Source organism: Sceloporus occidentalis, unplaced genomic scaffold (assembly GCF_023333645.1).
Source record: "Sceloporus occidentalis isolate IW3139 unplaced genomic scaffold, rSceOcc1.0.p SCAF_4, whole genome shotgun sequence".
Lineage (NCBI taxonomy): Eukaryota > Metazoa > Chordata > Lepidosauria > Squamata > Phrynosomatidae > Sceloporus > Sceloporus occidentalis.
Window position 1 is genome coordinate 66,423,878 of NW_028316984.1, and position 14,148 is coordinate 66,438,025.

Here is a 14,148-nt window from a genome sequence, read left to right on the forward strand (position 1 = left end):
GAGGGAGAGGAGAGAGCACATTTGCAACAACCTCTGCTTAAGAGTCATTTGACATTTGGGCTGAATTATAAAGCCAGCTTCTAAAAATAAAATTACTGAGAGATTATTTAGGCTGCAAATATGAAACTGCAGAACATCTATGTGAGGTGCTTTAATTGCCGTTATTTGTCTTTATCTAATGGGCTGTGTTCTTACCTTTGTCATAGTGATCACATGGAAAATATTTCTGGCTACTTAATGAAATATACAAATCTAGTCACAGGATGGCAATACAGGTAAGTCTGATTTCTTAAAATTTCAGTTCTTCATTATCTGGTTGATAAAATGAAGTTGTCTAAATCATGATCCATATGACTTGTTTTAAAATTCTGCAAAGCTTATAGGGTTGAATTTCTTTTGCTCAATTTAGAGCAGGAAATCAAACTACAGCTAAAATCTGAAATGGGCCAATAATCTCCTTCATTAGCAAAAGGCATTAATTTCTTCACTTGTTAATTTCTCAGTTTATCTGCAGGTTTTGTCTATTTTACTTTTCAAGGGATAATACAGAGGAAAGAAGCCTATTAAACAGGTGTAGATTAGAGCATTTGTTAAATGTTAAGTGCAAATGTGAGGCGTGTTTTGATTTTAAACTGAATCCTATACATTTTAGAAAAGTATTTTATACATGATAGAAAACGGTAGCCTATTGAAGATTATAGTTAGTATTCAGAGGCATGTGTTGGATTGTATCTATAGGGCATGCCTAAACATGGCTGCTCAGAAGCAAGACTCTTCGTTTTCTGTGGGGACTTGCTCCCAGGTAATTGTGCTTGGAATTGCATCCTCAGTGTATCACTATTGCAGTTTCCTTTTGAACATTTGGAAGGATATTTTAAAAGGCATGAAATTTTTGCTTTTAATATATCTAACGATACTTGGAGGATGGCCAATATTGCTGCACCTTACCTGTATACGTAGTCTTACTTTTTACTCCAAAATAAGAATGTTATCCAACTTTCACAGAGCCTTAGGGATGCTTTCCCTTTATTTATATAGTTTCCTAAAAGTATGTACTTGAACAGAAAATGCTTCTTGTTTTGTCTTGAATTAGCTCCCTCACCTTACCTTTCTCCCTCAGTATAGTACTTAGTGGTGTTTGCTGAGCCATAAGGAAAAGAGTCCTTATGTATTAGTGTATTCCTTAACTATTAGTGTAGTGTATTAGTTCAATTTTTACTGTATTAGAATCATAGAATCCTTGAGTTGGAAGAGACCACAAGGGCCATCCACTCCAACCCCCTGCCATGCAGGAACTCACAATCAAAGCACCCCCAAATGATGGTCATCCAACCTCTGTTTAAAAACCTCCAAAGAAGGAAACTCCACCAGTCTCTGAGGGTGTGTGTTCCACTGTCTAACAGCTCTTACCATCAGGACATTCTTCCTAACATTTAGATGGAATCTCTTTTTGTGTAGTTTGCTCCATGTCTTAGTCTCTTGAACAGCAGAAAATAAGCTTGCTTCATCCTCAAGTATTGCTTGAATTCTCCCATGTTAGTTACCTGATTTCAAACTGGAGCTTGAAATTTTAAGTGTGCTCACAACTAGCCTGTTCTGTAGTACTGAATTTTCCCAGTTAATTTCATTAATGTTTTGGGAGTGATTAAAATACACCTGCACAAAACTATTGCATCTGTTCTGTTATAGCTGCCCCAGTATTAGTAGCTTGACAATTGATATACTATCAGTTTAATTAAGTCTCTTTTTTAAAAATGGAAGCTGTGATATTTCCTTACTACTGGTAGTATTTGATCATGTATGTGAACCTCCATCAGAGCATAGACTTGAGTGCATTTTATAATCCTTCCATTTGCCTAGCATTGAACTCTAGAGGCATTGAAAGGCTTGAAAAATGTTTCATTGTGTATATTAATGGCCAACCACATGCGATCTATGATTATAGTTCCTAACCTTTTAAAAATTTTATTGAAAACTTGCATAGAGTTTGAATTTCAGAAAAGCATTGTGGTAGACATACTGCCCCTGTTATTACTGTCTCTCTAGTCTAAAGTATCCCATCATGAGGTGATATGAAACATGCAGGAAGGAAATGTTAGTACAGATATGACAATGGATCAAGCACATTATGTAGTTTGGCTGGCAATGAAATAATGAATCAAATTATTCTGCAACACATTTAAACAGTCAGCTGCTGGAAAGTTAACTCACTGGTAGAGTCACAATAGTGCTTTGGCAAGTTGCTCAGTTATTCATGCTTACTTAAACCTTTGAACGTTCTCTATGTAAAAGCTTGACCTTACGTCAGAAAAAGAGCTTATCTGGCTTCTGGGATGCTGTGAGCTACATGGATTGCCAGTTTTTTATTCTCAATAATTCTGGCATACTGGAGATGAAATATATCTGTGAAAATAAAAGAGTTCCATTCCAAGGAGAGAAAAAGGTTTCAATAGTGAACTAAAGGACAAGATGCCCTGAGCATGTGTAGAGTTCCTTTAGGATAGAAGGACTTCCTTGAGTGCCTAAGAAAGAGAGAGAGAGAGGGAGAAAGGAGAAAGAATGAGTCATTGAACTGGCAAGAAGAAACTCAGGCTGTATGGTGAGCTCGTTGACATGTCTCCATGGCAGGCACAGCCTGTTCTTGGCATCACAGAATTTTTGACCAGCCAATTTGGCAAGTATTGCAGTGCTAATTAAAACTCATAAACTGAAGTCCAGTTGAGAATTTCAATCAGAGAAGACCTGTTGTAACTTACATGGGAGTTGACTAAATTCCTGTTGATTCAGTGGATCTACTCTAATTAGATGTATCACATTGATTTAGGTCATACGTTAAAAATGAGTCGATTAATTACCACAAAGCAATTTTCTGTGTTAGAAACAGATTTCCAAGTCTGTGTTTTTCAGAGGTGTTTGTTCAACCTGTTGGTCTTACATTATTCATGTGGTCAATTAGTGTTGATGTCATAATGCAATCTCACAATTTGTTTACCAGTCATAGCTGGAATGTTGTGCAAAATACCGATGATTGTTAAAACTGATAAACATAAAAGATCCAGATTCCTCAAAAAGCAGTGATCTCACCAAAACAGCTTGGGAGGTGGCTTTTGCTTATTCCCTCCTCTTCTGTATTCTCTAGTGCAAGTACTGTACCCTCATTTTTCTAGTGAGTCCCCAACCTTCTGAAGGACAGTTTCAGAGAGCAGAAGAAACTGCAGGAGGACAAAAGAATTTGTAATATTTAGACAGCATTCATAATTTGTGGAGAATGAAGCCTCTGTCATGTTTGGTTTCCCAACCTCCCTATGTACTGTGAAGCTTGGAAGATCTATCCCCTCCTGCATCACATCTGCATTTTTACTGCTGTCGCTGATGATAGCAAATTTTGAATGCAAATTCTATTATTTGGGAGGTTTTCACAACCTAGGATTTGCATTTAGATGTTTACACTCTGCTTTCCTTAAAATTACAGGTATTTTGTCTTAAACAATGAAGCTGGCCTCTTGGAATATTTTGTAAATGAGCAGTCCAGAAATCAAAAGCCCAGAGGTACCTTACAGCTGGCAGGAGCTGTGATCTCCCCTAGTGATGAGGATTCCCATACTTTCACAGTGAATGCTGCCAGTGGAGAACAGTATAAACTAAGAGGTAAGAATTTTGTAAATCTGGGTTGCATTATGTTCTTTTACCACTGGGGAGCAATCTTGCCTCTTCTTTGGTTAGTGCTGTATATACATGTGTGTGCATGTGTATGTGTTAGTGTCATCTTTTTGTTTGCTGCTTTATCTGAATGCATACAATATATTATTGAAAAATTAAGGGATTGAAATTATGTATATGGTTCTTTTTTATTTAAAAAGTGAAATTATCTACAGAATTGAAATAACCATAATATAAATAGTAGTCACTCGAGTTTAATAGTTACTTTTAAAATTGCAGATATTTATGAAGCATTCATAATTTGTGGAGAGTGATGCTTTTTGTCACATTTCATTTCCTCATCTATTAGTGTGCTGTTAAGCTTGGAAGATCTGTACCAAAAAACATAGCAGAAAAATGTGATTGCTAAGAAAAAAATGCTCTTTCTCGGTTGTCTCACTCAAGTGCTTAGATAAATAGTGGAATTTATAGAACAGCAGGACAGCTGGATGTCCCCAGTGGTCTCTTCCAACTCTATGATTCTAATAATTGATTCTTCTTGGCTTAATCAGAGCTGCCTTCATATTTTGCACATTTGCGTGTAGGCATGAATTTATTGCTAAGATGTGTAGATATGTAGCCAAGCCTCTTAATAGGTGTATCCTCTCTTTATTTCCTACTTGCCTTTTTCGAAGGGGGAGACACAGAATGAGATGAAGCTTAGGTGTGGGAGGGCAGCTGTTAGAATCCAGATATGAACACTAAGATAAGCATCTGAAAGATGCCTGAACCAGTGTGTTCACTTTCAGCCTGTCTCTGAAAGTCTGAGGAACTGGTTAGTCCTTATACCACTGTTGACAGATATACTGCATCTTTCTTTCATCATGTGAAAGTTGGCAATCTGTTAAAGAGGAAGTATCCTCCCTCCTATAGTTTCTGTTCACAGTTAAACAAATACCTACTTGGTCTCCTATTAGTAGTCCCAATTTGAGGAAACTAGTTGAATTAATTGATTTACATAAGTATTGACTGACTTTTCAACAATTAATTTGATGGTTCCAGTCTAGGAAGACTACTAATAGGATGCAAGCCATCAGGTTAGATCCAGCATTTAATTCTGCTAGTATTAACAAGTTTTATTCAGAATATTCCAGTTGATGGAAGGTGATCTTTTCTGGCCATTTTTGACCGATTTCTCTCTCCCCCTCACACACCTCTCCATCTTTCCATTCTCCCATTCCTATACCATTTTACCTGCTGCATTAGATGACCCCCAACTCTCTGAAATAGTATTTTGGAGACAGGGAACTGCTGATTGGAAGAATGAATCAGTTACAATTGCCTCTTTATTTTACCAGGACAAAGTACTGCTTTGTCAGAAATCTTGCACAGATAGAAGGAACCTTTCTGTTTGCAGCAGGCAAATGTTGGATCTGGGTCTTTGTTCCAAACCCATCTTTTGCCATCAGAAATATTTCTGTTATATTAAAGATCACTCATAATTACCCATTCACACTTCATTATTGAAGTCACTTATGAAGCAACATTTTCACATTCAGCACAGAAATCTTGTAATTTTTTCCTCTTGCTTTGTCATGTTGAGAACATGAGCAGAATGGGGGTGGATCTGAACTTGTATCGCCATAGATCTTTTACAGTGCCATGGAGATGCCTCAAATGTTTCCCGCCAAAGGTCCTTTAAGAATGGATACAAATTTATATAGGTAGAAATGAAAATAATGACAATTCTTCTTAAAAACATATGGTTGTTGTTGTTAACCACCCTCAAGTTGATCTCAACCCATGGTGACCTTGTGGATGAGATACCTCCAAGACTCCCTATCCTCCACTGTCCTGCTTAGTTCCTGCAAATTCATATCCATGATCTCCTTAATAGAGTCCATCCATATGTACCTGGAAACAATATAAAGAATATTTCCCCTACCTAATCACTGGAAAGGGTTTATATACAACATCACATAGCACCTATTTCTTTTAGCTCATTTATTAATCAGTGATGTCACTAGTGGTGTGATGACTGCACCAGGTGACAGCCTGAGAGGGTGACCACTGCTTTTCAAATATCTGCATTTTGACAGAAATGGTCTGTGGCATTCGCCAGTCTCTGTTTACAATGCTATAAGAGATGGCATGAAAAGGGTGAGGCAGAGGAGAAAAGAGAGGCTCCAGATCTTTTTTTTAAAAAATTAAAATGTTAATTTTATATTATTTATATTTTGTTTAAAAGCATTCAGTTTTAGCAAATTTTAGCAAATGATGCATATGTTGTGCTGTGCTGATGATATTGTAATTTAAAAGTATATTTTTAAATTTTCCTAGTTGTTTATGTCACAACTGTTACCATTAGATTCAGTGATATGTGGGCATTATGATTTATGAATAACAGTACAAAAATTTACTAAGGATTCTTTATGGTATGTTATGGGAAGAGGTTGGTTGGAGGGTAACACCATGAGTTACTGCACCAGGTGACACCACTGTTATTAAGTCTGTCTATATCAAAGTACAGAAAGAATTGTGTTTCAGATGTGTTGTTTTTTTACTTGAGGGGAAATAATTCAACATTGATCTGTTTCTTTTTTGGTCTCTAATACTAAGCATACCATAGTCTGCAGTGTGCTGCAGAATCATTTGCAGTGAATTATGCATGTACAGAGATAAAATGCAGTCATTCAGATTAAGAGAGAGAGATGGCTCAGGTCATACCTATCCACATTTTTCACGCTGGAAGTGAAGATGCCTAAACAGAACTCCACCTGAAATAAATGACTGTATTTCTTTGTTGCTTATGTCTGACTTTTCTTTTCTTTTTTCTTCTACCCAGCTACTGATGCCAAAGAACGGCAGCACTGGGTCAGCAGGCTTCAAATATGTACACAGCATCATACTGAAGCAATTGGAAAGGTACTATCTGTAACCCATACTGTAACCTGTGGAATTACAGTTGTTTAAATGATCATAAGATTCTTTAAAATGGTCTGTTTTTAGTTGTATTTTTAATGTTAAGCTACAGATATAGAGACACACTTGTCGTATCTTTCTGGCTATTCTGGAGTCAGAAAAGGAAACACAAAAGAGAAAAGTGTGTTCATGCCCATGAGGGCATGGGGGGGGGGGGGAGGGTAAGCAACGCTGATGGATGCCATTTCTATGGTTTGAACATTGTTTCATGTTTGGTCAAGACCTGAAAATATTTATGTTAGCAAATTTTCAGATTTTTCTCATTCTTGACAGTATATTTTAACACACACTCAAGCTGCGGGGAGCGCGCGGGGCGCAAAGGGCAGCGCATCCCATCCAGATGAATGGGGCATGCGTGCGCTGTCATACTGCCGCATGCACGAGCCCCATTCAAATGAATGGGGCTCAAGCATAGGCAGAATTCGCCTTATGCAGGGGGTCCGGAACAGATCCTCTGCATAAGGCAAGGGTCCACTGTATATCTAAGAACGTACGTAGTCTGAAAAGGTGGAGATGTTGTTAATTAGTTTGTAAATATTTTCTAATGTATATATTTGTTCACCAGAACAATCCTCCTCTGAAATCTCGCAGCTTCTCCCTTGCATCTCAAGGAAGTGGCTCTCCTGGGGTGCAGAGAAGGCCCAGCCAAAATGCAGCTTCTTTTTTTAATGTTGGCCATCACCGGTTACCAACTGGGAAGAGAATTCCCATTCTGCAGCCAGACCACTTAATTGATGTACGAGAGGTTAGTATAAATAAAATCTATTATTGGTTTTTTTGGAAGATTGCTTTGACTCTGGATGCAAATAATCTCTGTACCATACAAAAATAAGTTCTCTAGATATTCATAGTTCAAGATGTACACATACTACTCTTCAGTATTTGTTGGGGGTTACAGGTGTTTTGTTTGATCTATATTAATGTAAAAATTTTTATAAAGGAATCCTGTGACACTGAGCAATTCTGAAGTCAGTGAGAACTTATAAAAAGGAAATGCTGTCTTAAGCTTTCCTGGACTCCAGTCTGTCTTCAGATGCTCATACTCGAAACATTTCTCATCTCAAAGGTGCTATAGGCTTCCTTTATGTCTTTTTATGCTGAAACAGATGAATACACTAATTAGGATACACTGTAGAAAAGCATTTATAATATTTATTTCTCTTTTTGTATATTTTTTGCATATCCCCATGGCTTTTTAGAAACAGAACTCAAGTCTGTTCTGAGACAACAGATAGGTGTAACAGAAAAATTTTTAAAGAGATGCATGCAACGTTTTACAAAGAGTACTATGAATAGTATAATTTGGGCTTGTAAAAGTTTCTCCAGTGTTCATCCAGTATGCCTTTTTCTATTTAGCTCTTGGTAAACACGTAATAGGGAACCAGCATGGCTTGAACGTTGAACATCAACTCTGAAAATCAAGGTTCAAATTCCAACAACCTTAGAAATCCAGTGAGTGACTTTGGGCAAATTAAATTCTCTCAGCCTCAGAAGAGGGCAAGGGCAAAATCTCCTCTGAACAAATTGTGCCAAGAAAATCCAATGATATGTTCACCTTAGGGTGCCATAAGTCCGAAACAACTTGAAGACACACACAACAATAATAACAACGAATAATGCTAAGGCTCAGTAGAGGCATAGTCATTCCTGATTTCTTAAATACAGTTAAGAGATAAAGAGTAGCACCTCAGTGGGTCTCATAGTCTTCCTTCTCTCTTTCCCTTTCCCTTGAAGCATTGATAACAAATCTTATTTGATAAGATTTGGGCTATATGGAAGGCTTCCTTCAATGAGGATACAAGTGATTCCCATCCATCATTTTGAACGAGTTCTGTGCGTGATGAGTTGTGCAGTCCCAGGACTTTGACAAGTTACTGAAAGCAGAATAGCAAATATAATTTCAGTTATGCTGTAACACATAATGCTTCTTCAGTCTTGAAGAAATTCTTTTGTGCCTTCAACTCGTTTCCAGGTTACAGCTACCCTAAGGCAAACCTCTCATGGGGTTTTCTTGGCAAGAGTTGTTCAGAGGAGGTTTTCCATTGCCATCTTTTGAGACTGAGAGTATGTGACTTGCCTAAGGTGGGTTTCATGGTTGAGTGGGGAATCAAACCCTGGTTTCCGGAGTTGCAGTCCAACACTCAAACGACTACGATTATCACAAGTTCGGATAAACGGCAAAGGAATGGTTATGTTGAGACTTTTAAATCTGAATTAATTTGAATAGCAAAGTGTTTTAACCAAATTAGGGTTTTGCTAAAGTTTCAGATAACTAAAATCATTGTTTTGATTTGGTTGTGTGTAGAAGATGTATCAAGCTGAGGGACAGCAGAGAGACCTGGTGAGAAGCATAGAATGTCTTCCTGCTTCTGGCCATCTTTCTTCCTTGGACCAAGATTTGTTGATGCTCAAGGCAACTTCTATGGCAACCATGAATTGTTTAAATGATTGCTTCCACATTCTCCAGCTACAGCATGCATCACAACAGAAAGGATCCTTGCCTACTGGTGAGTTATGTTTGCTCTGTTATGTTCTATTATTTTAAGGTAAAATTAAAAGTAATGTATTTTATTTTTATTGATAACTCTAGGCAATTGCTAATCATCTAGGATGTACCATATGCACATGCATTACTCTGAATTTGGGATTATGCTTGGTTTAAACAACTGTTGGTACTGTTTAGCCTTTATTTTAGGGGGTTGTTGTTATTGTGTGCCTTCAAGTCATTTCTGACTTATGGAGACCCTAAGGCAAACCTATCATGAAGTTTTTTAGGCAAGTTTCCTCAGAGGGGGTTTGCCATTATCATCTGAGGCCAAGAGAGTATGACTTTCCCAGGGTTACCCAGTAGGCATCCATGGCTGAGCTGGGGAATTTTGAACCCTTGTGTCCAGAGTCATACTCCAGTGCTCAAACCACTACACCATATTTCATGGTATTTCATAAATTCGTGGGAAGTCTGAGTGCAATACTGACACTTACCGTAATATATTCTTCATAAATTCTTATCTTAAAAGGTATTTGATATCATTTTCTAGGAAATGGAAGTAAGAACTTTACAGTGTAGTCCTATCATCTCTGGAATAGTGATAGATAAGAAATCGTCTTCAAAATCATTTTCTCCTAATGCTTGCAATTAGAAGGACATTGCTTTAAACCCATTGGTGGTCTCCCATCCAAGTAATAATCAGGCTGACCCTGCTTATCTTCCAAGATCAGATGGGATCTGGTGCCTTTAGGGTATTTAGGCACTAAAGAAACTAGAATGTAGCAATCAACAGTTGGGGGGAAAAAACCAATGAGATAAGAATCACTAAGCTGTCTCATGATTTATGGTCTCCTTTGAGGCCGCAGCACACTTGGATTATGGCTTTGCCCACATGACAGTGTGGTTTGCATCCCACTCTTTGTATGGAGCTTGTACCCCAAAATGTTGGTACTGTGTATAAAGCTAATGTTACTTCCTTTGTTGAGGGATAAGGGACTGTTCTTTTCAAAGTGTTGTGACTGAATAATGAAGCCACTGATTTGAACAACCTTACTTGGAACTGAAGGGAGTAAGCTTGAGTGACTTTCATCCACCAGGCCTCCCTCAGCGGAAAGGGCCTCTCTTTCCTACATCCATCTGAGGAGTGACTTTCATCCACTAGGCCTGCCTCAAGGGAAAGGACCTCCCATTCCTACATCCATCTGAAGATTGAGTCGGATCTATCGGGCCTGCTTCAAAGGATAGAGCTTTCCTTCCCTGCATCCATCAGCCACCTCTCCTTCCATCACTCTCAGCAGCTGGGACCTTGAGCAAAGGCTTCCAATCCCACCCCTTCTTTCTCTATTAAATCTCTTGTGCCTTGTGATATTTAGGCAATATTACCAAGTACAGTTGGCTATTATATTGCTACTTTTGTCATTGTTATATTTTCTTCTTTTGATTATCGCTTACTAAATCCTTTCCTCCCATGGCTCCACGCATCTCTCCTAACCTGATCCCTATTTGACCTCTTCCTATCTCCCAGCTTCCATTCCTCTGTTCACTATGGAACTGTCGCTCTGTTGCTCCGAATGCGACTGCTGTCCATGATCTTTTTCTCTCTAGATCATTTAACCTTCTCGCTCTTACTGAAACCTGGCTCCCGGCCTATGATACTGCTACCTCCGCTGCCCTTTCTTTTGGCGGTCTCTTATTCACTCACACAAGCCGACCTGAGGGTCGAGGAGGAGGGGTCGGTATACTATTGTCCAGTTCCTGCCAGTTTCAAGTTCTTTCTCCCCCCCCCCCCCCCCAGCTATTGTTTCTCTTCATTCGAGTCCCACTGTATTCGACTCTTTTTTCCTTTATAGCTCCGGGTTGCTGTCATCTATCGCCCTCCTGGTTCTGCTACCCAGTTTCTATCTGACTTTGAATCTTGGCTAACGTTTTTTCTATCTGATGAAGTCCCTTCTCTGATCCTAGGTGACTTTAATATTCACCTTGACAATCCCAACAATCCTTCTTCATCTCGCCTTAGCTCCCTGTTTGCTTCTTTTGGCCTTCAGCCTCATTCTAACTCCTCAACCCATTCTTCTGGTCACTGTCTCGACCTAATTCTTGCAGCTAAATGTGTCATTTTCGACTACCTGGTATCTGATTTTCCATTGTCTGACCACCATTTAATTTCTTTTACTCTTATTTATATCCCACCTCCTCGTCGTACTGTCCAGCACCATTTCCGCAACCTTCAGTCTGTTAACTCTGACCATCTCAGTAAGACTTTGAATTCATCTCTCTCTTCTCTTGATCTTGGAGACTCTCCTGATTCAGCAATGTCTTTATTTAATTCCACTCTTTCTTCAACTCTCGACAGCTTTGCTCATGTATCTGTACGCATGTCTTCCCCTATGACTAGGCCTCAGCCCTGGCTCACTTCCACTATCAGGTTCCTCCGGTCCTGCTCTCGAGCAGCCGAACATCTTTGGAAAAAGTCTAGAGAACCGGCCGATGTCATTCATTATAAATTCATCCTTTTTTCTTTTTCACGCGCTCTGTCTATGGCAAAACAGAACTATTTTAAATCGCTGATCTGCGCTAATGAGAGGCGTCCGCAGCGTTTGTTCTCCTGCTTCAACACACTACTAAAACCTTCCTCTCCCCCTGCCTTCTCATCATTTTCCCCCACTGACTTCGCCAACTACTTCATCACTAAAGTCACTACTATTCGATCTGAAATAGTTCCTCCCGACTTGCCCCTTACCACTAACCTCCTGGTACCTTCTACTAATAAACTCTCTGGGTTTCCCCCTGTTTCTCTGGATGAAATCTCTACGCTGCTAAATTCTTCCAAACCTACTACCTGCTCTCTTGATCCTATTCCCTCCCATCTCCTAATCTCTATAGCCCCTTCTCTTTTGCCCTCGCTCCTCTATATCTTCAATCTCTCTCTCTCTATGGGTTCCTTCCCTTTTGACTTCAAACATGCTCTCGTTTCCCCAATTCTGAAGAAACCTTCTTTCGACCCCTCTTCTTTGTCTAGCTATCGTCCAATTTCTCTTCTTCCTTTTCTTTCTAAGGTCCTAGAACGGGTCGTTTATTCTCACTGTATTAAGTTTCTTGAAGCCAACTCCATCCTGGACCCTTTCCAGTCTGGCTTCTGCCCACGGCACTCTACAGAGACAGCCCTCACCAAGATCTCAAACAATCTCTTGCGGGCCAAGACAAACAGCCTCTACTCTAGTCTTATTCTTCTTGATTTGTCTGCGGCCTTTGACACTGTTGATCACTGTCTCCTGGTTGATTTACTTTCTGACCTTGGGTTCTCCTACTCTGCTCTTGACTGGTTTAAATCTTACTTGTCAGACAGATCTTTTGCAGTGGTCATGGGTAGTCAGACTTCATCCTCTGTTCCCCTATCTGTTGGAGTTCCCCAGGGCTCTGTCTTGGGTCCCCTTCTGTTCTCTCTGTACACACTGTCCCTAGGTAAACTCATCAGTTCTTTTGGCTTCTCCTATCATCTGTACGCTGACGACACTCAGCTGTATCTGTCCACCCCTGACCTTTCGACGGGGCTTGAACAGCAAGTTTCTTCTTGTCTGACTGCCATCTCTCAGTGGATGCGGCTTCGGCGCTTGAAGCTCAACATGTCTAAGACTGAGCTTCTTGTCTTTCCACCTAAACCCACCCTTCACTATTCCTTTTCTGTTTCTGTCGACGACACTTCTATTCAACCGGTTCATCAAGCCCGCAGTCTTGGCTTGATTTTTTACTCTTCTCTGTCATTTATTCCCCAGATCCAGGCCACCGCCAAGGCCTGTAGATTCTTTCTCCACAACATTGCCAAGATCCGTCCATTCCTCTCAGACTCTACTGCCAAGACTCTAGTCCATGCCCTAGTGGTTTTGCGACTAGATTATTGTAACCTCCTTCTGACAGGGCTTCCTCTTTCACACCTCCATCCTTTAATCTCTGTCCAGTATTCAGCTGCCCGTATTGTCACATCCGCTCGCCGCTTTGACCATGTTTCTCCTCTTTTATCCTCCCTTCATTGGCTCCCCTTCCCCTTCCGCATCCGGTACAAGCCTTTGTTATTGACTTTCAAAGCCCTCCATGGATTGGCCCCTCCTTACTTATCTGACCTTCTTTCTCCTTATATTCCTACTCGTACCCTCTGCTCTGGTAGTCAATGTCTCCTGTCACAGTGTAGGACTACCACTGCCCCTTCCCGAATTCGTCCTTTCTCGCTTGCTGCCCCTTACTCCTGGAACCTTCTTCCCCCACATGCACACCTCATCACTTCTCTACCCAGTTTCAAAACTGAGGTAAAGACTATATTGTTTAGAGAAGCATTTCCAGAGGTGAGCCCCTCTCTGATCCAGGAAGCCTCCTTTTAAGCATCCATTAAGAAGCCAAGCCCTTCCTCCAGTCCATCTGCCTTGGTCCAGGCCTCAGAGGTGGAGAAGAACTGCTGGACCTGATCCCATTCCCCACCACCACTCCCTTCTCCTTTTGTGCCGTGTCTTCTTAGATTGTAAGCCTGAGGGCAGGGAACCGTCTAACTAAAAGATTGTATGTACAGCGCTGTGTAAATTTACAGCGCTTTATAAATAAAGGTTAATAATAATAATAATAATTCTCCTTACCAAGACTAGAAAGCCTCAAATGTGGCTGTCGTGTACAGTACCTGATTAGAAAATTATGGAAATAGTTTCTTAATGTGAGTGCAGAAGGACTCAAAACCCTCTACCCCACCCCTACCCCTACCCCTAGTATGAGGCCTCCCTCCCCCAAAATTCAACATCGGCACAGGAAGATTGTTCTTAGGTCTCATTTTCCTTCAGATTGTTTCTAGAGATAGTGTGTTTTAATTTGTATTTAATATGTCCATTTGAATTTGTGTATTCTTTGTCTGCTATGAAATTCATAGTGTGCTTTGTTTTTTTCCAAATAAAATGGATTTAAACCAGTGCGAGGCTCTTAATGAAACAGAACAGTGATTGTTATGCATTCAAATGAAATGTCACACAATTGATATGCAGAATAGGAAAACCATTTCAATG

General features: G+C 39.9%; 1 protein-coding gene across 2 annotated transcripts in view; it reads left to right on the top strand.

Moving 5' to 3' along the window:
- The window catches only part of LOC149313945 (oxysterol-binding protein-related protein 11-like), a 67,830-nt gene that overhangs the window by 32,561 nt on the left and 21,121 nt on the right, over nucleotides 1–14,148 (top strand). For both annotated transcript variants that reach the window (XM_089520201.1, XM_089520202.1), the window contains exons 2-6: nucleotides 207–275; nucleotides 3,473–3,648; nucleotides 6,485–6,564; nucleotides 7,187–7,366; nucleotides 8,927–9,128. In XM_089520201.1, coding sequence (XP_089376327.1) covers nucleotides 207–275; nucleotides 3,473–3,648; nucleotides 6,485–6,564; nucleotides 7,187–7,366; nucleotides 8,927–9,128 — 707 coding nt within the window. The remainder of the gene's footprint in view (nucleotides 1–206; nucleotides 276–3,472; nucleotides 3,649–6,484; nucleotides 6,565–7,186; nucleotides 7,367–8,926; nucleotides 9,129–14,148) is intronic.